Source organism: Rissa tridactyla, chromosome 11 (assembly GCF_028500815.1).
Source record: "Rissa tridactyla isolate bRisTri1 chromosome 11, bRisTri1.patW.cur.20221130, whole genome shotgun sequence".
NCBI classification, from domain to species: Eukaryota; Metazoa; Chordata; class Aves; order Charadriiformes; family Laridae; genus Rissa; species Rissa tridactyla.
Window position 1 is genome coordinate 13178913 of NC_071476.1, and position 23007 is coordinate 13201919.

General features: G+C 44.0%; 2 protein-coding genes across 5 annotated transcripts in view; one reads left to right on the top strand and one right to left on the bottom strand.

Moving 5' to 3' along the window:
* Positions 1-5502, top strand: part of TTC1 (tetratricopeptide repeat domain 1) — a 30252-nt gene extending 24750 nt beyond the window's left edge. The window contains exon 8 of the mRNA XM_054216998.1: positions 4854-5502. Within this exon, the coding sequence (XP_054072973.1) occupies positions 4854-4987 (134 nt within the window). The 3' untranslated portion in view covers positions 4988-5502. The remainder of the gene's footprint in view (positions 1-4853) is intronic.
* Positions 5503-7435: 1933 nt separating this feature from the next.
* The window catches only part of PWWP2A (PWWP domain containing 2A), a 42111-nt gene continuing 26539 nt past the window's right edge, over positions 7436-23007 (bottom strand). The window contains exons 3-4 of one of the 4 annotated variants that reach the window (XM_054216992.1): positions 10453-10553; positions 7436-7611 (exon numbers count right to left, since the gene is read on the bottom strand). In XM_054216992.1, coding sequence (XP_054072967.1) covers positions 7546-7611; positions 10453-10553 — 167 coding nt within the window. In that variant the 3' untranslated portion in view covers positions 7436-7545. Of the gene's footprint in view, positions 7612-10452; positions 10554-16648; positions 19827-23007 lie in introns of those variants that run through there. The other 3 variants (XM_054216991.1, XM_054216989.1, XM_054216993.1) reach the window with 3 other exon arrangements.

The following is a 23007-nucleotide window of genomic DNA, read 5'->3' on the forward strand; positions in this document are numbered from 1 at the left end:
GAATCAGCCAGTAACGTTGTTTTTTTCTAGGCTTTTATTCTTTTAACTAAAGCTTAAGTCTGGTGTACCCCACTAAGACTGCCATGAAAACTGGAGCTGTGTACAAACCAACCAAAATAAATGGAGTGCATCTTCCTCCTTCCCCAAGTGTGTTTCCTGTTTTCCAGTGCTACAGCTCATTACCACGTAGTTTGTCAGAAGTGGAAGCACTTCTTTAGTGATTGTGTGTAAATAAATCAGAGCACACATTCTTGGTTGGATTTTTCTGCCAGACTACCTCCCTGTGAATTCTTGTGTGCAAGTGGTAGTTGCATGTGATTGATGAAGTTGATGTCACTAGAAAAAGCATGTTTTGTTGCCAAACCAAATCCATTTCTGCTATGTGTTCTTCAAGGGTCTAACTTTTCCAAAGCCGACATTTGTATTTAAATTATTTACATATTTTCCGTTCAGCCTTTGCAGGTTAGTGCTGCCACTTGCCACTGAACTTCGCTCAGTATGGACTAACCTCCAAGTTTCACATTAGTGAAAGCTTAACTTAGAGCACGCTTTGAAAGTAGCTTTTAAATCCATGTGGCTTTGCCTTTATGCTTTCATAACCTGAGCGTCCTCTGCCTTAGGAATTGCCCAGGACATGAACATACACTGACCATTTTCTGTGTTCTTTTTTATTTCTCTTCTGACTTTAAAGCTGAAGATTTCCAGCTATCGTGTAACAAACTAGTCTTGTTAAGAGAAACTAATTATTGTGCTAACTAGCTCCTTTGGGGAGAGGGTGTGAGAAGAGGGGAAGCTTGGAATAATTTTAGTAAGGTTTAGCAGCTTGGGGGCTGTGACAATACAGTTTTCTTCATGGCAGCAGAGGAGCCAAGTATATTGGATATATATATAAAAAAAAAAGGATGGAACATATGCCAATCTGTGTAATCCATCTTATACACACAGAGTTCATCAAATCTAATTAAAAACTATTGGGACTTTCAGCTTAAGTTATAAATGAGTGCATTCCAGAAAATAGTGAGATGTACTTGATTATCAGGGTGATTAATGGGAAGGCCTATCGGGGCGTATCACCTGGGCCTTTCTGCCAATAACAGGCCAGCTACTTGAGATCAGCAAAGATATTTGTTAGGTTTAGTGCCTAAAGAGCTAGTTTCTTTTTTCTTTACATTGAAGGGTATGATGTATTTGCAGCTAAGCTGCTAAACCCCAATACTGTATATAGGGAGGTCACTTTAAATAGTTCAAACCAGAGCAAATACACAGTTCCTTTTAGTTCAGTTCTCACTATTTAGGGAAGGGAAAAGGATTTGCCCTCTCTTTTTTAATTGCTTAAGAAATGTCGTTGGTAATACAGAAAGTTATACAAAGTTGAGACCTCATCAGGAAATTTGTCTTTTATCCAAAAAAAATTTTTAACATAAACAATATCTAGCTTTTCAACTTCCAAACCCTGCAGTAACAGCAGCAACTATACTAGAAGAATTGCCAGAAAGACTGAATAGCAATTAATTTTGGCTGTTACATCTTAATGTAAATCGTGAGAAATCTTTTCGTGCATCTGCCTTTTGCAACAGGATGTTACGTGGCAGTTCAGGTCAGTAATGAATCACAGACTTTTGAGCCCTAAATTGATTTTTACTGGTTAAGTTTTCATGTTAACCTCTGACTATTGCTTTGCTGAAGAAACTTAACATGCTGGAGTTCCAGCTGAAAAGTAGACATAGGCTGTTCTAGAATATAAAGAACAAAATCTGATGAACAAAATGAAAATATGGTCTCGGAGAGGAGAACGTGACTGTGCTCCGGGACAAGTGAGTGTCTGGCTGCTGAGGACTCTCTGCAGCTGAGTCACAGCTCCACATGCCTTTTTCCTTCCTTCAAGCACAGTCCCTGCTTTAAGAGAGCTTTTCTTTGGGGGGAGGAGGAGGTTGGACTTAACTACAGATCTTAATTTAGGGATGAAAGGAGAGTGGGGGAGGAGGAAATAGTGCTTTCCTACAATGATGGGTTTATGTGCGCCAAGACAGCAGGAGCAGTGCTTTGGGCTCGAGTTCCCGGAAAAGGCAAGGCTTTCTTCTGCTTCATTAACGATTTATTAAATGTGGCTGCACCAGAAGGCATTGCTATATGGGAATTTAAGTGATAGAACAGGAAGGTGACCAATGACTGTATTGTTTTAAATATTCAATCACAGTGAAATGAAGAATAAAGTATTATATATGTCATGTAGTCTTTAGCTTCTCCCAAAGAACTGGCCTAGCTACAAGCAAGAATACCAAGGCAGTTGTTCTGTGTTTATTGGCTCCAGTATGACCGGAAAAGAGCCATCGTACTAACTCCAATTAGAAAAGACCTTTCACAGTTTCCTGAAACGGGCAAACTTGTCTGCCTGCTCCTGAGCCAGCTGCAGTGCCTGGATAACTTGTGAACTGTGTACAGCCCACTCCAGCGATGCCAGACTATGCCAGGATTCTTCCACCAGTAGACAAAGGCACTTCTCACCCCAAACCTGAAGCTAAACAATGACCAAATGTTTGTCTAGAAGTACAATAGCAACTATTCATCCCAGTCATAGAGATGCTATGAGCAACTTTATGGTTTTATAACCAAAATGCTTTTAGGATGCTGTATAAAATTATGAACTTAATAGTTAACTTAGTTTAAACAGCTTAAAATAAAACCCCACCAGCAGTACAAAGAAGCTAATCCTAGCTGAGCCATCCTCTGGAATGACTTGGGCCAGATCACTAAACCACCACATCTGTTAATCCAAACAGAAAAAAAAAAAAGAAATTAAAGAAAAATCCTGTCTCACCAACTTGCTGCTTTTCTAGGCTAAGGTTGTCTTTTTTTTTCCTGTGTAAGGCCATGGAAGTTCCACGTTCACTCTCAAAGACCAGTCTTGCTTTAACATAATTACATAAATCTCTGAAAGATACCCAGTTGTGACCCAGCGCTTTGATGCAAGATCTTAATTACTTTGGTGTATGTAGGTGTGCCGCAGTAATGCTAGCTGTTAGTTTCTTTATGCAGGACTGAGTTGTTCCTTAGATTAAAATGTTCACATTTTGCACCTGCTATTGTTACTTTTTGTATATTTTGTGACTGTGTTCAAAACAGCCCCCCCGCCCTCAATTCAATTTTGGAAGCGTGATAGAAAAAATAGTGTATTTTAGTTCATGTTGATGATGTTTAACCTGTCTTGAACTGTTGCCAGATTGTAAGAGATAAGGGGCGTACTTCCATGCGATAAGTTCAGGCTCAGATACAATTTCTGTTTCGAGAACAGCATTTTCAAACAAACAAAAGCAGGAAGCTAAATAAGTGTTTATATGACTTGGCAGTTAGATTCTAATATGTTAGCTTAGAAATAGAAATAAAGGTGAAGATGACTAGAATAACAGATGTTTCTCACGATGGCTTGCAGAAAACATGCACGTGTGAGCAGGAATAGGTGTGGCATTTGCACGTTTTAGTTACATGATTGTGACTACTTCGCTTGCGCAACTGGATTTCCTGGTGCCAGCTATTGTCAATGTATCTCCGCTGTGTGCATGCACAAAACTCCCAGCAAAATAAAATCCATTACCTTGAAGATCTAGTAGAGGTAGAAGGCTTTGTGAAAGCTGGTGTGTAGCCTGTGGATGCAAACCTAGGGTAGGCTTCAACTTGTCCGGACTTCTCCTGTTTATTCTTTGGGAAATTAGTCTACGATTCTGCACTGAAGCCAGGAGGAAAATAATGTTTTCCTTGGAAAACTGACCATCTTCCTCCTTTGGCTTGTCATGCCAGCGGCTCAGCTTGTGTTTAGCCAACATGCAAGTTGTTACCTCTGCTTCTTTGTTAATTTAATGTATTTTATCTATTCTATCTTCTCTGTATAGATATGACTTTTTAAAAAGGATGTACTTTTGTTGCCCATCCCCTTTTATAGGTGGTAGCAACATTCGTTTTCTAGAGTCCAAAACCACGTATCATACATCTATTGCTAGAAGCCTTTAGATTCTGTTAACTGTCATACCCGATGTATGTTTGACAAAGTTTGTTAAATAATAGCTGCTTAGAGCTCCTAGCAGTGGTGAGTTAGCCCTGGAGAACTGTAGTTTCAAAAGTGAGTTAATGATGTTGAGTCTCATCACGCTGAGTTTTTCTGCAGGCAAAACGGCTGTAAAGTTGTATGCTTCAGGTGGAACTGCTGAGTTTGCAGGTGCAAACACAGTTGCAAAGATGAATTATTTTTTTTATTTTTCTTCATATCAATATACATGTTTAAAAAGGGATTTTTAATAGTTACAAATGAGGGGTTTGAACTTGCGCTTTCATTGTGTCTTTCGGTAGTCTAGGAAACTGGCAGTTAAAATATTCTTGATTGTTTAGAGAGCTGTAGCTGCACCTAAAATGACCAGAACTGAAAACTTTGTTAGAAAATTGAATGTTGGCAACTATCAGAGTTATATCCAAGCTTAAGTATAGGGGAGACCAGTGCTTTGTTGGGAGCTGTTAAACTCTCGTGCCTCAGGAGCTTATAACGGAGGAAATCAGGTGCTTCTGGGTGGCTGTAGCCACACAGCCATGACTGTCGGCAGCCACTGGCCCTCCATCAGGGCTGCCCGACAAACCGCTCAGAACCAGCATGGTGCTCTGATTTCAGAGCTGACAGTAACTACATCACAATTGGGAGGGGTTTTTTTTAATTCGTGTAACAGCCTAAATATTCAACAAACTGCAGAGATTTCCACAGCATTTACCTTAAATTAGTAGATAAATTTGTAGAGCTGCACTGTGTAGTTGGGCATAATTCAGTGGGAGTTTTCCTTCTCCTTAATGTGTTATCTCTCCTTTCATTGTAGGCAAACTGAAGGATCTCGGGAATTTGGTTCTCCGCCCCTTTGGCCTGTCAACAGAAAATTTTCAGATAAAGCAGGATTCATCAACTGGTTCATACTCCATCAATTTTGTTCAAAATCCCAACAACAATAGATAACATGAATTCAGTCTAGTTCTGCTGGCTTTCAGGCTTCGTGACCGTGTGCTTGCACGTACCAATAAAAGGATTCAGCAAACATTCTTCACGCTCCCCAAGTGAAGATGACTCAAGCATACTCATGTCCCTGCTTGTGAAATTATTTACAATGTGGATGTAAAGCAAGTCATTTGACTTCTCTTAGTGATAACTGTGTCCAACGTGTGATGATTTTATTTTTTTCAATATTTTTTTTCCTTCCCTTGTGGTGTTTGGCTTATCCAACAGGCAGGTTCATTATTTTGGCCCATTCAATGCTGGCAACAAAATTCTAGCAAGCAATTCTGTTGAATCAAAATGCCCATGCACCTGTAGCCAAGAACAAAGCCTAATGGTGTCTTGGGGAATTAACGAATCGAGCAGAAGCACTTCTCCACACTCAGCAGGTGGATAGGACTGACAGCATGCATGGAAGCAAGCCAGCCTCTTCTGTGGAGTAATTTTTCTTTGTAATAAAGGCTTGGCATTTCTGTTGGTTTGGTTTGTGAAGTTCTTTCCTTATTTGAGTCCTTCACATGGTGGTATTATTGTTAAAAGTGCTTGTAGTCACCCACAAATAACATACTTGCAAGACATTAATTTGAAGCATTGGATTTTTTTCATCTTGCTTATAGCAATACCAGTAAATTAAGCTCAGGCCACCCTTACAAGACAGTTTGTTTACTTTTTATTAATTTTTCTGAAGGCAAAAAGGAAATTTTGTGCCCTTATATATACACACACACACACTCTTTGTAATGGTACCATAAAATTAGTTAAATTTGCTTGTCTAAGATTCATTCATGTTACAGATATCTGTAATGGCAAACAAATAAGTGATGTTAAATATGATTGCAAAAGATTTTCATAGTATACTAGGCCTTGAAGACTTTGAAGTGTGTGTCTGTGTGTATATATATATATATTTATATATGCTGTTGAAGGAGTTCATTCAGATTTTGGAGAAGGGGTGTCTTTTGTAATTACTACTTACTACTTTTTATATTGATGCGGATGTTTACATTGGAGGCAGATTCTTCAGTTGTCTCCATGGAGATTTCAGTACATGATTGAATTAGGTAATCAGTGGTGGCTGTCTGTTGGCTATGGGTTGTCAGATTTATTTCAGGAAGTCTCTCCATGTGTACTTTACGGACTGAAATTACAGAGCTCCAGTCTACACCGGTATGCCTGAAAGGAACAGTCTCTCAAGCTAAGGCATTCTCGGTGCTTTATTTCCATTTTTGTCTCTGCAGCTGTGCAGGGGTTTTTGGATTCTTGTTTAACTCTGTCTGTCTTGCTGCATTTTGGTTTTGACTTTGTCATCACCTGTTTGTAAACTATCTCAAGTCTGCAGTGAGTGTGTATTAAGTCTATGGGAATTGAAATGTCATTGTCAAAAGAAGAGAGAAGAGATGCCTATGCAGCCTTTAACATCTTCTGCATAATTAAAATGTCACTTAAGTAAATAACAGCAAAAAGCCTCTAGGATTTCCACGTGCTGAAACTGTAACTGCGCCGTGCTTTACTGGAGTAAACTTTCTAACGCGCAAGGCTGAATTTCCTTTACTGGTACAGTTTGGGCAAAGGGGTAGGTGTGTGGATGGGAGGTTTTAAAGACAGATTTTGCTCCCTGGTGCTGCTGGAGAGGGGTTTGCCAGCCGGAGGCCAGGTGTGCCAGGCTCCAGTACCCAGGCAGAGGCCTGAGCCTTCCTGGGCGCTGTGCTGGGAGAGAAGTGTGCTCACACCCCAGAGACTCTGCAGGTCCAGATGGGCTAATTAGCTCTAAAACCGCTCTGCCTTCTCAGCTGAGCTCTTCAGATTCAGAGAAGGCTCGTTGGGTTGGGCAGTGCTGAGATTAGTATAAATGTTAATAGTCTTTCCTGAAAGCTGGAACACTACAGAGCAAAGGTGTCCAAGCTGCTTCCAAGGGGCGCTGGGCAGGGGCAGTGCTGGGCTGGAGCTCATGAGCTTGGCTTGTGCCCACGGGAGTATGTGTGAATCCCGCTTCCCTACAGCTCCTGGGACCGCGCCGGGCGGGTGGAGTTGGCAGTTCCTGCTGCTGCAGGCTCCACGCTGCCTCAAAGCGGAAAAGGTGGCAGGCTCTGGAGGCAGCACGAGGTGTCTGCACCTGGAGCCAGGCGGTCCACTGACTCCTGAGCTCCAGTAACTAACTTTGCACAGGGGATGAGGGTGCGGAAAGGAGCTCAGCTACGCTTCGTCTCATTTGCCAACCTTAGCACTGGTCCCACGTCACTGAATGTGAGGCAGGTTGGGTCTGTGCCCTGGGTGTCACTCCACTGCCCCATGCGTACACCCATAGAACATACATAAATGGAACCACTTTAGAGCTACTATACTTTAAATTTTTATATATATCTTTGTTATTAGCAATTAATTGCTATCTTTACATGCACTGTGTGTGTCTATATATTATTTAGCAGCGTGTGGCTGTTGTGCAAAGTTGCAAGCAGTAGCTTTTAGCAACCTGCTACTTGCCTTACAAATGAGTCCATTCTTCCTTCCATTCTGTTGCCGCTTCACATCTTTAAAGGGCTGGAGGGCTGCAAATGTGCCTTCTTGGGGTGGACACGGGTTAACTTATTCTGGAAAATAAAAGCACAACAAAACTTTTAATATTACTACCCCTGTGCAAACACAACATCAAGTAAGTGTGCAACCTCCCTGCTGGATGCCTGATGTGTATCTACAGTTTTAAAATGAAGGGAAGAACAAATGAAGCTGAAGGACTGTAGATGATTTGCTTTCCCCACTTGTGTTTGTTTGTAATTTAATTGCATTGTGTGAAAGAGGCGGGTTAGTGTCACTGGAAGTTGGGCACAGCAATACCGAGGACTGTATGGGTCATACCCACTCAGAGTGCCACCCTCCAGCTGAACCAGAAACCTCTGAAACGTGTGGTCTGCCATTGCAGCAAGCTCTCCTCTAGGTAAAATTCCAATTAATTGCCAGAAAGTTCCTTTTGCATTGTCCAAATCCTAAACAAATGCATTTATTTTGCTTTTTATTTTTAAGGGATTTTTTTTGTGTGTGTCTAAACTAGTCATCACAGCTGTCACCAGAAAGGTAATTGGTACTTCCTCCTGGTGTAACTGGCCACAATTCCACCGCAATGCCAGGCTGTTTTGAGTCACACATCTTGGGCTTACAACCTCTAATAGGAAAAAAATGTTTATGAAACATAATCTTTTAAATATAAGTGCTCTTAAACCAACAAGTTCCTTGCTAATTTGTTCCAATAGTTGCTCACCCTTACTGTAACAAGCACGTGCCTTTCTTCCAGTTGTCTGTCCTCAGCCCCAGCCTTTGTTCCCTCTTACTCTGCCGGTTCAGTACCCGGCCTTCCCTCCCCGAACGTGTTTGCACAGCAACGAAGGGGCCTGTTGCTCTTCTCCATCAGCTGAAGAGACAGGGCTGCTTTCCGGCTCTCCTACAAAGAACTTTTTCCAGGATTTCCGTAATGTTTTGTCTCAAACCTTCCTTTTTTTGACATCAGAACTGACACTGAGGTTTCTCTCCCTTCTAATCTATAAGGCAGGCCCGACATTCTTCCTTGTTCTTCCTTGTTTACACCCTCAGAGACTGTCTTAACCCTTCTGGCAACAGATGAGCGAAGTTCCAGACCTCCCCTCGGCCTTTTCTGGGATAGCAGAGATACAGACCCCCCCTTTCCTGCAGCTGTGGACGACATTTTCTTCCTTGTGTTAATGCAGCTAAATGCTAAATTAAGTCACGCTTTGTTTGGCAGGCCCGGCTTCCTGAGCAATGTATGTTCTTCTGTGTGTCTTCCCACCAGGCTGCTGCTTCCTAGCATTTAGGTTACTTGCTAGACTTCAGCTTTCTCAGCCACTGATGAAAGTGTCACGTATTACAAGGTCTAGCAGTGGTTTCAGCAGAAATCACTCACAGGAAACATCCCTGTTTGAAGGACAGTGGCAAACTGTTTGAGAGCCGTCAGGGAGACAATCTTACTCCACGTGTGCATCATTTATTTTATACTGTAGATAGTTATCTGTAAATATTGCGTATCCTGTAGAGTGCCATGCCAGGCGCTGTGTCTTTGTAATTAGACTCACTAAGCCTGGTTGAATGACAAGGTCTATTTTTGATGGATTTTAATTGCATGTTTGCCTTTAATTCTGGATTTCTGATCCTGTTTCCAGATCCCTATCCCTGATGTCAGATTAACCAGCCTATATTAACCTGGGTCTTCATCTTTGCCCTCCGTTGCCCCCCGGCCCTGTCTGCGTGCCCAGCACACGTTCCAGGCGCAGGGGCTGAGCCAGGTGGCTGCTTTAGGGGAAACAGCTGGGCTTTTTTTCAGTCCCGTTACTGTTCCGCCTGGGTGCTAATGGAATGGCAAATACAGCATCCCACTGGCTTTAAATTGAGAAATACCCAACACCGGTGCTTTTATGGTCGGCAACAGGCCGCTGCCACATTTTGGGCGCTGCTTTTGTTCCCAATAGAATAAAGTTTCTCTTGTATCATCCTTATCTTTGTTAGTCATGCCTTTTTTAAGCTTTCCTTATCAAGACTGTATTCTCTTACATCAACTTTACAGCAGCTACCTATTTTGTCTTCCCATGTGCAATGTTATTGCTTTTTAATTGCTGCCTTTATATTCACTGTTGAGCCTCCTGGCCGTATAGCCAAAGATTACCTCCTTTTGCAGTTTTTAACAAAAAAATTATATTCCTTTTGTCCAGCATCTTAGAAATCTACATTTTGGTTTTCATCTTCTTATTTCTAGTCAAGTTTACCCAATTTTTCCTTCTAGTTTTAGTTTTTTTAAAGCCGAGGTAGAAATGGAAAAAATCTACATTTACATGTGGGTAGATGTGGCCAGATCCGTGGGTAACTCAGGACTCTGTCTGTAACCACCAACTTCCAGGACACTGATTTTTTTTTTTCTAGACGTTATAACAGGGCTCAAAGTCACATACTCAGGATCTCATATTAGAAAGCCCTTCTGGAAATAATTTTAGGAAGCGCAGAGGGCGCAGTGTGGCTCCAGCAGTTTATCTTTTCATTACAAGGGAGCTTGAAAAGCGGCTCGTCTGTTTTCTGGTGGGCCCGTGCATCCTGTTGCTGAGCTTCATCATCACGCTCACTGACACGTCCCCGGTAGCCATTTTAGTCTACAGCACTTAAAATTGCTGCTGCTTCTTCCTCTACTTACTCTGCCCTCCCTGAATAGGTAACACCCACTAATTGCCAGTCCAGTCATTCAAGTCATTCTACTACATTACCGTACTCTAAAGCTTCTATCATTACTGTTTCTCAGTTGTGAGACTGTGCAAACCTTCTTACTGTACAGGAATATTAGGAGAAAGAACGAGGAACTAGAAACCTCTCTGTGCTCTCTGATAATTCCGTGTGGGTTATTTACAACACTAAATTTCAGATTACATCGCTTTTGTTACCTTTTCCTCTTCACGCGTGATGGGAGCAGGATACCCAAGCGCCATCTTCACCCTCCACTTCTGTGCCACCACTGAAGCCAGCCCCACCTCCTGAATCAAACCTGGACACAGAGAAAGTTCAGAGTGGGTGCCTGGGTTAGCACAAAACCTCAATTACTAAAAATCCATCAGATGAGCTGCCCCAGCAGGGCTTGCAGACAGGGCTCGGCCCACTCAGGATGACCTCCCTCCCCCACGATGGGCTCCCCGTGCCATAAACCCAAGACGTGCAGTGAAGTACAGCCACGTCTGTCTTCATTTATTCAACAGATTGGAACAATTGCTGAGGTTTTATAAATAACTTGCCAGGGTGCCTGTAGCGTCCCATACTCAGTAATTCAATCTGTTCTCCCCTGCTGGGTCTCTGTAACCCACCCAGCCGTGTAGCTGCAGCTTGCATTTCTGCCCTTGCAGCACGGCGCTCGGCGGTGGCCGACCCGTGGGGCTTCCGAAATGGATGTCTCACAAAGCTCTAAGGTGTATACAACGGGTACCTGAGAAAGCAAACACTCAGCCCCTGAAAAAGCCTCCTCTCACTGTAGCAAAGCACAGCTCTCCACCCAGCTACAGAGAAAGGCTCCACGAACCTCAAAATCTTGTTTTATTTGACATCGCTTTGCTTCAGCACGAGGTGGGATGCCCTGAGAAGGTCTGTCCCCCAAACACTCATCCTGCCACATACCTGGCGAGCAAACCCGACAGAGCATCGCGACCAAGTGGGCAGAGGAACGAACCCAGGGCCGTTTCTGTTACCGTGCAGTGGATGCCCTTTTCGTTTTCGCTCTTTCTGCCCTCGGCAGCGTGCGAGGCCCTGTCCCCTCCTTCCAGCCCCACCTCGCTCCTCCCGCCCTTTGGCACCTCGATGACGAGACGTGCTGGATCTGTCCCTTTCCCCCACGTACATGGCACAGCCGTGCTGCTGCCCACCTCTGTGGGCTCTCACCTCCCCTCCACCCCCAGCGTGAACCACAAACCCGGGCGGGCTCCCTCAGCCATGGCTGCCAGCCCGCGGGGGCCATGCTGGCTGCGCACCCTGCCGCTCCCCTGCCAGCATCAGGTTCTGGCTCACCTCTCACTTCTCCTCCCCTTCTCCCAGGTCTCCTCTGGGACCAGTGCCTCCACCAGCACATTAACCTGTCCCCATGGAGCAACGAACCACCACTTCAGCCCACTCGTGACCGTGGGCCCTCAGCACCAGGCAGCTCGGCTGCATGGCCTCCAGCATGGCTGCCTGCCCGTAACTGGGGTTACTGGAGTGCCCGGCGCTGCGGCAGGTGCTATAAAATGCAGGACATCCCATCCCATTGCAAATCAAGAGTAACCAACAAAGCAAAGTCCAACAATTTTCCTTAGGAAAGGAATAAAACCAGGTGCAGAAGATGAGCTGAGCTTGCAGGGCACCCTCTGGGGGCATAAAACCCACCCGGGCTCTGCCAAGCCCCCAGGAGTGTGGTGCTTCTGGGAAAAGCCACTTGGGCAAAAAGTAGGTTTTTCCAGCTAATTCTGGATTCTGACTGTGAGTCTCAAGGCCTGGCCCTCAGAGGAGCTGAATACCTGTAGTTCCTTCAACCTCACCAAAGATTTGGGGCATTTAGCATCTCTTAAAAGCAAAAAAAAGCAGCTCTCCGTTCACATCATAAGATCTGGCTGCCAAACCAGCAGCACTAAGCGAGGCAGCAGGAGGTAATACTCGGAAAAGCGGCTGTGGGACTGACACACGCCGTGACTTACCGTAGCACTGTGCTGCCGATCCCCTCCCACCCGGCTATTAAGCAGGGATCTGAAATCTCTCCCAGCTCATCGTGTTGGGATATTTAGGATTTGATAAAGCACCAAGTTTTAAAGCCAAATCCTTCCTTCCCCGATTAGCACATTTCAGCACAAGTCTTCCATGAGATCCACCTACCTCTGATTAGCACAGACAGCCGGCGAGAAAGGAGAAGCTGCTGGTCACCAGTTCCTAGGCTTTAATTAGCTGTGTTATTCCCAAGGGATCACTGCAACAGCCAAGCTCTGTTGCCGGCTGCTGCAGCCAAGAACCAATTATATCAAAGTGCCACCTCTCTCTAACAGTAGGTAAAGATGCGTAGGGGCACACTTGATGTGCAGCATTAATATGTTGCTCATTCACAAGCTTTCCCTCTTTGGAAGAATCCCAGCATTTTCTTGTTCAGCAGCTTACTTTTTTGTTTTAAACCTGTGCAGCCTCCCGCTCACAAGGCTGTAATTGCCAGGGAGTATCTTTTATCGGCAGAGGCTCCGGTCAGCCCGTTTTCTGCTGAGGCACAGTAAATTGTCGGGCTCACGGCTGCTGTGGCATTAAGCCAGAGCCGTTACAGCCTTCCCTGACAAAGCAAAGTCCTTAATAGATTAAAGGTCCTAAAACAACTGAAAACTAAACTAAACCACATTTTTGTGATTCTGCGTGTTCTGTGGTAGTCTCCCCAGTTGGCAACCTCACCATCTGCAGCTACGACTCCAGCCTGGAGTCCCCGGACCTGCCCATTTCTCATCCGCCAGTTCCTGAGAAGATGATTCACAAAGCCAGTATTCCTTAAGCAGACGCAACAGGAATGGGTTTGCCTTTCCCAGCCCCACCGAGACCGGGACTCTGGTCCTGGCTCCCGGTGCTGCCTGCGCCACATCTGGGGGCACAAGTGTGGGACCCCGCAGCTGCCGACCAGCAACGTGACCCTCCAGCAGCCGCAGAAAATGAGACTTCAACCGCTCAGGCTTTAGTCATGCCCGTTCATCTGGGATAAACACATTGTCAGGCAGGTTATTTCTGTTCCGTTTCTAACTCTGGCATGTGACATGCAGCCCAGCCCTGGTGCTGGCAGTGCGGGAGATGCTCCTGAGCAACACCCTCCTGCAGACAGACGCATGGGTGACGCGGGACGTCGGGAAGAGGGGGGGAAATGGTGTTATCTAGTCGAGGAGGTAGCTTTGTGCCTGTCTGCTGGAACAGCTTCCTAAATGTATTCCTGGAGCAGTGCTGGCGAGTGCCAAGCAATAAAACAGGTCCCTGGAGAGGCAGCGGGACTGTGGGCTCTGCTTGCCTAATTGCATTTGAGCACAGCTTCTGAGAAGTGCATCTCTCTGTATCCCAGGGAAGGCTGACACATTTCCCTTCGCTCGTTTGGCTCTGGCCTCCATCGTGGGGCACTTCTCTACCTGAGGAAGGAAGAATCGCAGCATTTGGAAACTTTGGGGAGGGAGAAGGCTGGAAGCTGGTGGATTTACTGCCTACGGCTACAGCCCCTGACCTGCCCTTGAAGCGACAGTTCTCTCTGTGCCCCAATGTACTTGTGTGTCCCTGCTCCAAGCTCAAACACAGCTGAGGCCGTGCCACTTGCAGCCAGCAGCAAGTTTACTAAGCCAAGATGCGACCAATGGCTTCTGATATGATTTTGCAGTATTAAAGAAAAGGTGTATGATGTACGGCTACCCTGGCCCCTGCTCTCACGGCTCATTCGCAATGTTGGCTTTCTAAAGGCAAACAGAGCAAACTGAGCAAATCATGAGAGGATTACGCATATCTATCTGCACGATATTAGTATTTCTGGGACCTGCTATGTAGCATAGTCCGACATCCACCCTTTTACACTCTGGAGGCCCCAGCCCCTTCTCTGATGGCTCAGATGCTGCAACGTTTGAGTGCGCCCTCCAGCAGGCACAGCCTTCCTTTAATATTTAATGACCAAGACAACCACATTTGGAAATTCCAGTCTCTAAGCTCTTAACATGAGGAGCTTTTCCCTGCAAATCCGGATTTCAAAATTAGAACTACCCCTCCTGGGCTTTGAATATTCACCCCAAATTCAGAACACCCCAAATCTTCCGCAAGGGTGTCCAACCTGTCCAGCGCAGAGCGCCCACGGCTTGTGCTCCAAACCCAGCAAGGGAGTAAAAACAAAGACCACAGAAACACTCAAGGGAAAAGCAGGAGCAGAACCACAAACAGGCTACAGAACGTGAATAAGAACCAGGCGCCAGCACCGTGTGTACCAGTGCACAACGTGATCCTTTTCCTTCTGCCACCCAGCACACGCTGAAGCTCACCCCGCGCTGCCTTCGGAGAGCCACGACTCCACTCGCCTCCCTGCACAAAGAGGGAGAATGACAAATCTGCCGATGATGACTACAGCAAGGACAAGTGAGCAAGAGAAAAAAAAAAGGCGACAGAGAGTGGCAGCTGATACCAAGGCCATACGCACGTACATGGCCTTGTTTCCGCCCCAGCAGTTGCTTAGAGCCCTGCTGGTGCTGCTGCGTCGCGCTGCTGACACTCTCGGCGCGCTCCTTAGCATTTGGCAGCCCGAGCATTGCTTTGCCTGTGATTGAGCAGAAGGATGAGCTGCTTTTCAAGCCGGCTCAGGTTCTCTGCTGGGACCTCCTCGCAAGTCACAGCCATACCTCACCCATCAGAGAACGGTTCCAGCCCGGTGGCATTCCCAGCTTCCCAGAAAGTGCAAAAGCCTGAGAGGGACCTCACTGTGCAAAATCGCAGCAGCGCCTCACACTCTGTGCAGCCGTGGAGGACGCTGCCAGTCGGGGAGATCGGCCCGGGGAGCAGGAAGGCAACGCGAGCGTGTCCCTCCCGTGACTTGCTCAGCCGCAGACAAGGCTTCGCCTGCCTCGGCACCAGAGAGTGCTCACACAGAATGAGCATGTGACAGTGTCTGAATTTACCACATCATCTCTCTGTTGCTGATCTACCCGATTTCCTTAAGAAATCTGCCCATTGGTGTCACCCTAAAAGCGAGCCGATTCCTCTGTACTGCTGCCTCAGATTTTAGCTGGCAAGCTACCGCACAAAACCCGTCTGCGCCAGGAGCAGCTGCTCCCTGCACTTTTGCCCTCATTAAGTATCACCCTTTTGATGCTCCAGGGCAGCAGTAAACACTATTACTGAGCGGCATTGTGTAGCGCTGGCTTCATCGCTGAAGGTTGGGTTACTTTTATACTTTCGTCACCGAACTACTGGAGTGAAGATTAATCAATGGAGTAATTGCAGAACTCTGAAATCTGTCTGGCTAACCTCTCTTGTGGGCTTCACAGTCACGCAGCAAATCCAGCAGACTCCCACAGCGAGACGCTACCAACACAATGTCACAAAGGAAAAGCCATTAGTGAGCAATTACATTTCAGCAGGATTTCCCCTCTCCACCGCAGCCTAATGAGGATAACCAATTCAAGAGGAACCGCTGCAAGGATGAATGAATAATGAGAGAAAGAGGATGGGAGTTCCTGCAATCCGGGCAGAATAAGAAACAAGCCCGTGAAGGAAGAGAAAATCACATATGCTGGAGCTCTGCTCCAAGCAACAGACAGATGTGGATGCTCGCTCACAGTTACAGGAGGCACCAACTGGTTTCAAAAGCATCACAGAGGCCCAGGGCCAAGACAACAGTCGCTGCAGCCAGAGGACATGCGCACCATCGCTCCAGATGCTAATTCAATTTTTGGGAAATACTTCTGACTATCAACAACAGGTCACTGCAACAAAACACCATTCTTACAAAAGGGTTAGTACCTCTGTATCACCCACTACTTCCTGACGTAATGGCGCGCACCATAAAAAAATTAATGTTTCCTTGAAATAAGAACATCCTAGAAGTCAAGTTTACCTGAGCAGCTTATTTTTTGTTTAACCTAGGAGCTCAACTAAAATTAGGATATCTTTTCTTTACAGTAATAAAAACGCGAGTGGAAAAAAAATATATAAATGCTACCTTCTGTTTAATGGGAGAATGCAACTCTACAGATTCTGCCATTTGAAGAAATCTTTGCCATCGTGGCCGTCCTCTGAGGGCAGTGCAGGAGACGGCGAGTTCCGGTACAGGAGTTAGCTGTTACAGCACAACTTGCTCCCCCTCCTACAGGGCACCATGGCAAGATAACGCAGCTGAGTGCGAGGCATTTCTTCTCCAACTGGAGAAATACCCCATTACACTTACCTGCAATGGACAGACTTGTCTGAAACTGTTAGCATTGCAAGTAAAAACCAGCCAGAGAAAAGATGGGCAGGCAGCGCGCAGGTATTCAAAGGCCCAGCACTTTTTCTGTGTTTCAGCTGCTTTGTGCCTCGCTGCACAGCCCTGGTCTGCTGGCCGGGAGACCGGCTCTGCCCCACAGGGCTGGGGGGGCCCTGAGCTCGCCCCAACCTTGCCCCTCGCTTGGTATCACCCACCACGCTGGGATCGCGGCTGCAAGGGGCAGCAACCGCCTCCCATCACATCCACCTGCCTCCTTTCACCAGGACTTAGTGCCTCAGTTGCAGCCATGGAACAGAGCCATCAGGGCATCTTTGTACCTGTCTCTACAACATACACGTAAATCTTTTCTTGTTAATTACACAAGAAAAAGAAAAGTTTTTTCTTATTGCTTGTGGGAAGCATCCGGCTGGTTGAGCATGACTTGGTATCTTTTAGCCACTGTGGTAAAAGGTAAGGTTAGATACAGACTTGTCCAGGTGATAGAATTACAGCAGTGGACTAATAACCTCAGTTTAATCTTTTGTTTAATTCAGAAAAAAAAAAAGCTTAACATAAATCAAAGGCTTTTGGGTCAAGGACTGATAAAACAAGGAAGTTATGACATCAAAACATTATTCAACATTATTTCCCTTTAAAAGAGCACTGAAAAAAATCAAGGCTTTATTTGAATAAATGTTACACAACATTCTTTATCATTTACTTCCCAGCAAACCTTAAAGGGTGAATCATATTTTCCTCATTCAAGTCTACAAAATGAAAGAGGCATAGTGACCATTCAATATACAGACAAGAAGGTAGCACGGAGCAAAGCTTAAATATTAAGCAACTAAAGCAAAAAAGTGAAAAGCAATACATTACTGTAATTCTCTATCATTAGAATATCCCTGACAATTTCATTTCAAAATGAAAATCTGGTTTCCAACAAAATGGCTGCGATACTTTCTGTGAAAACAAACACAAATACAGTTAGCTACCTTGTCTATTTTTATGCTATTTGCTTATATACCCATATTCTCCAATGCAGAGACCTGCATCTCTCTTAAGCGTATTTTTTTATATTTCAGCTGCTGTGTAGACGTGCTCGGGAAGGTGAGGAAATAAGAGCACTGGCTGAGAGTCGGATGTCACACAGGCAGGCACTACTGGCTTCTACTTACAACATCAATCAGTTTTCAATCCCATGTGCAATAACCCTGCTATTACAGTCCCGGGCCTTTTTCCTGAGCAGAAACTGTTTTGTGCCATGTTGTTTGGTGGTTATTTTCTGTTTGGGGTTTTTTTTTGGGGGGGGGTGGAGTGGGGGTGTGTTAAAAATGTAATTTACTAGGCCAAGACCTTCATTCTTTGTCAATACAATCGGGGTTTGGTCTCCGGAGGTGAAAGGCTAGCACAGACACCACATCAAATCGCTTCCCCTATCCTCAAATCGGATGTCTTAATTCTTCTAATTTGTAGTCAAATCTCAGGCCACAAACAGGACCAAACTGCCAATCCTCTTCAACTGGCGAAAAGGAAAAGCACTGTAGAAGAAATATTAACTTCAAATTAAAAAAAAAATAATGTAGTTTATTCTCAGAAATGGTACAATTTGAATTTACTGTATAGCACACTATACAGCTGTTTTTTAATAAGTAGGCAGTAAATATTCAATTTCTGGCTTTGTAAATAAAGAATTTATCTCTGAAAAATAGAAACTGAACTAACACGAAGCACGAACGGCCTCCGTATGTGTGTACTGCTGATGTGCCTATCCTGGATGCGGATGCCCGTCCCAGCCTCTCACTTCCCCCCTCTCCGATTGTTTCACAAGTTTTGTTTCACCTGTTGCCAATATCAAAGCCAAACAATAGAGTTGTCCTAACCTCAAATTCTACGTGATTAATTCAGGCTCCATACACGAAGGCTGTGAAACTGCCTTGTGCTGGTACAGACGCCTCTCAGAAAGGCGTCTCTGTTTTTAAATGATCCAGACAAAAGACACTCTAGTTTCTCCAATCGAAACAGGATATTAGGAAGGAGGAAAAGAGTTTACCACAAGTCTTTTCACTTCTATAAGAAACAAAAATTTGACTTTTAGTAGAATATGTGCACCTTTTCATTTCTTCAAAACAAATATTTCTTTTCCCAGGTTATATAATAAATCCCCTGCTAAGAACTTTGTAAGAAATGATACTGCTGAGAAAGTGTGCACACAATGTCAATAATCAGTGACACATAAATTAATATTTAATAACTCAGATTTCAGCAGCGCGTCCAGCCTTCACAAGCTCCACTGAAGTAAGTCTTACCGAACACCTTTGAGGGAGGGGAATAAAATGGATAAAACCCACTGGGTTTCTTTTTTTGATTCACAGCTATTCAAAGAAGTCAATGCAACTCAGATCAACAACCATCAGAAACACTAAGAAAACCTTTGCTCTACTAGTTACCTATCTGAAAAATATTTATGTCAAAAGGAAAAATTAACCCATGATTTGAAATAGAAATGCCATTCCATTTAATCACTCTCCATTCATGATTCCCATCTTTTTATAGTATTATAAGCAAAATGCTGCTCTCTGCGTTGTAGCCCTTCTTAACGTTATTCCACAATCCTCGATTCCCTAAGTGTTACAATAGCATAAGTAAAATGCAACCATATTCACACAGAAGGAGCTTTCCCATAATACGGAGATACACGGAGTTTGTGGTCACTGTCCTTTCCATCACCTCTATGGGAAACATTGGTCTCATATAGCAGGACTGTTCATATTTTACAATACAATTGGTTTTGGACATGCTTTTGATCACAGATCACAGCTCTGCTAACACCTGCACTAAATACTAACTAAGCCTCATAGAATGGAAAATTGCAATGCTAAAGTTAAGAATTAAAATAAAAGTTCAAAAGTTACAGTCAGCTTCCCAGGCAATTGGCTCCGTCACTGGCACCTATCAAAACATACAAACGTGACTGTCACATTACAAAAAAACCCAGTTATTTGCAGTGATTCTTCATACTAATAATTCAAGTGGTTCCTTGCATGTAAGTGTCATATAGTCTTTAATAATTTCATGCGTCATTTATTGCAAAAAAGTTTTATAAAATATTTCCTAACATCTTTTTAAATTTTAAAGAAAATGTACAATAGGTACAGGTGTCCTAACAGGGTGCGAGGGGGAGCTTTAACATATTTACCCCCTTTCCCCTTCAAAAAATGTTTACTACTTGGTGAAGATTTCAGAGGAAAAATAGGACAATTCAGTCTCAGATTTCTTTCAGTCCTGATGAGCTGGTGCTCTTCGTGGCAGTGTAGTGAGGTTCCATAAAAACAGCAGTTGACTAGTGTCTCTGAGCTGAAAAGGGGAGAGAAAGGGAAAATGGTTAAATGCCTTCCAGTATATATTGCAAAAGTAGGTAAGCAAAATCTGAGGTGGCCAGAAAAGTTACCAGTTCACCTGCTTTGTGCATTGTGTGGAGAAGACCAAAAAAAAAAAAATATATTTACATTATTGCAAGACATACACAAGTGAACAAACTCCTCAGTTGAGACTGGAGTTTTAAGAGAAGGTACCGTACCAATCCATGTTATATCTCACCCCATTTCAGCATCCAGAGAGAATTTAAATTTTTAAGACATTTAAAGATAGCTAACAAAGGAGGGAGATTAATATACAGAGTCTGTACAACGATGTGTTGTTCACAGTACAAAGCTAAGTCTGACACTGTAATGCCATTCCAAATGGAAGACCGAAGCGCGCATGGGAGCACTGAAGTATAAAGCTGCTAATCGTGTTTCTTTTCCATTATTGCTTACGTTTTCCCATTTGCTCCACAGAACTGGAATAAAACAATGATAAAGCAGATAGAAGCAGTCCAAGTAACAACAATGGCATGAGGCCACCGCCCACCAGTAACTCGGGGCAGTGCAGAACCAGCACAGTCTGCACTGACCTGCCTCTGGAGTAGCCTGGAGAATTCGGGAGTAACCCAAGTCGGAGGAGACCTCTGAAGAACATCTGCTCCAACCCCTTTGCTCCGAAAACACACAGAAGAACACAAAAGGTTCCAACAGGACCAGGCCCGTCTTGTTGATTCTTTTTACCATTCTGTTGAGCTTTTGACCGCTAGGATTATTTGAGAGGTACGTATACATCTTCCAGTACTGACAACAGCATTGGGAATAACACAACTGAATTTTAAAGACAGACTCATAGCGTGGCAGGAAAATCCTAAGGTCCTTTCTAAACAGACAATTTAGAATTTTCCGAATAATATCCAAAATAATATGAAAAAATATGAAGTAGGAAAGAAGAATTTGTGAAAACGGTCCCACCACAAGAGGAGGCAAGGAAGACAAAGGGGATAACTATGGAATTGCTCAGTTGCTCACTGTGCCACAAAAGGAAAACATAACACACAGAAAAATAATTCATTTTATATCCTATACAATGCAGTAGAATTAAAATATTGGGAAAGCTGAAACAGAAGGAATGAGTACTAATTGTGAAATTTAACAGATCTAGGCAGACGCACTGAGCTGCTACGTGCTGACAGCAGACAAGCAGGCATTCATTCCAATACCCAATGGGTCGGCATTTGGGTATGATACTCAGAATTGATATATAATTAAACCTATTTTAGCTGTGGTCCACTCCAAGATGCATGAGACAAACCTGCAGAGCCTCTACAAAGAGGAGGATACTACACGAAAAGTTCCACTGTATTCAGTAGTACTTACTGTTGGTGCAGGTAACTAAACACCACAGTATTCCAGGCTGCAAAACAACCAATATTGGGTATTAAAGCATACAACCCATATGAAAGTCTCAAAATAAGATTTATATTAAATTAGCATCATGTATCCATGAAGTCTTGCAAAGAGAAGCTTTTATAGTATGTCAGAGAACCAAACTCTACTCAGAAACACCAAAAATCCTATAAAAAGTTGGATGACAGTTCAGCCACTATGTCCACACTTCCAAATCCAAGCCTCAGTGACGCTATTACTAGCCAGCAAACTTCTGTGATCTACAGAGGAACAAACGAGAAGAATTTGGTTCAGCTATCTGAGCATGCACGCAACTACTATTATGTCTAAGGAAACGACCAGTTGACTACAACACGGGGCTCCCTCGTCCTGATGGCAGGCAGTTTTACTTCTCACACCCCACCTACACACTTAGCAATCGATGTAGTTGCACTGATTTTCAGAATCAATTCTCGACAAAGTCTGTTCATTACGCACCAGGCACTCCTGTTCCTGCCCAAGTCAGGTCCTACAGCGCTCTCGTACTCTTCCTTTCTTACCATTGAGACTCCAGAGCAGGCTCAGCGAGCACCGGGAGCTTCGCTCCTCCCACTGACAGTTACACACCATCCCTAGTGACTCCAGAAACATCCCTAGTCTTATCCTCTAGTATAGTCCTGTCTTCTGGTTTACCAGCAGCAAATCTCAATTTATAAAAAATGAAACCAATGCCTATCGAAAATCTAATCCCAGACCTAATGCAATGATACAGTACTGGATCAAACTTTTTAATGTTAATAAAGTAAAAGTCATGACTTCTTCAAGCTCCTTTTACAGGAACTGTACGCCCTCCTGACTGCCCTATTTCCTCTCCGTGACAAAAAAAGATACAAGAGACATGCATACACCCACGATGGATCTAAGCAGTAAATACATATTCGGGCTAGAATTCCAGGTAATGTTCACTATCTGCTTGACTTTAAACATGTGCTTTAAATTTCCTTGCAAACTTAGGCACACACTGAAAGTTAAGCATGCTTGTTAAGTGTTACTGCCTCAGATCAGGGCTTTGGAAAGGAAAAAAACCAAACCAAAACAATGAACAAAGATCTTCATTTTCCTAGAAGAATGGCTCCCTAACGCCGGTCCATATGTCATCTGTAGTTTCTCATCGAGATTACCTGCCTGTATTTTTAAGTCTTTCCCTTGTTTTAGGTACTAAACTTCTTTTAAAAGGACTAAAATGTTACCAAATTCTTTCCTGATTTGACTTTTACACATCAGTAAAGGCAGGAAACCGTGCCTACAATGACAGGCAGCAGACGAACTGCCCGCAAAGTAGATCCTACTAGGATGTGATCCACACAGCAAAAATGTTTGATGATTGCTGGTTTAAGAGACAAAAATCTTTATTTTTAAATTTCCTTTTCTTTTTTTTAACCTGTCAAGTTATTTAATCTGATCGTGTAATGAAAATTTCAAGAAGCAAGCCCAAAGAGAAACTTAGTGTGGATCTTTCCAATAAAATATTTATCAATCCTGACATCAGGTTAGGTCAGGGAGAATAGCTGTTTCTGAAGCGTTCAAATAGAAGAGGGAAATAAAATAACAGGTAGCTCATTACCTCTGTCCTAACCTGCTTTGCATATGATTAGTTGATGGCATAGTGCACCCTTCACTTAAGGCAGGGCTTAACCCAGACAGACCTGCCAATTTCACTGATAACTTCAGTGCCCCCAGCCTGAATCCACAGTGGTCTGTCAGACACTGTAAGGGAGCAGCAGGAC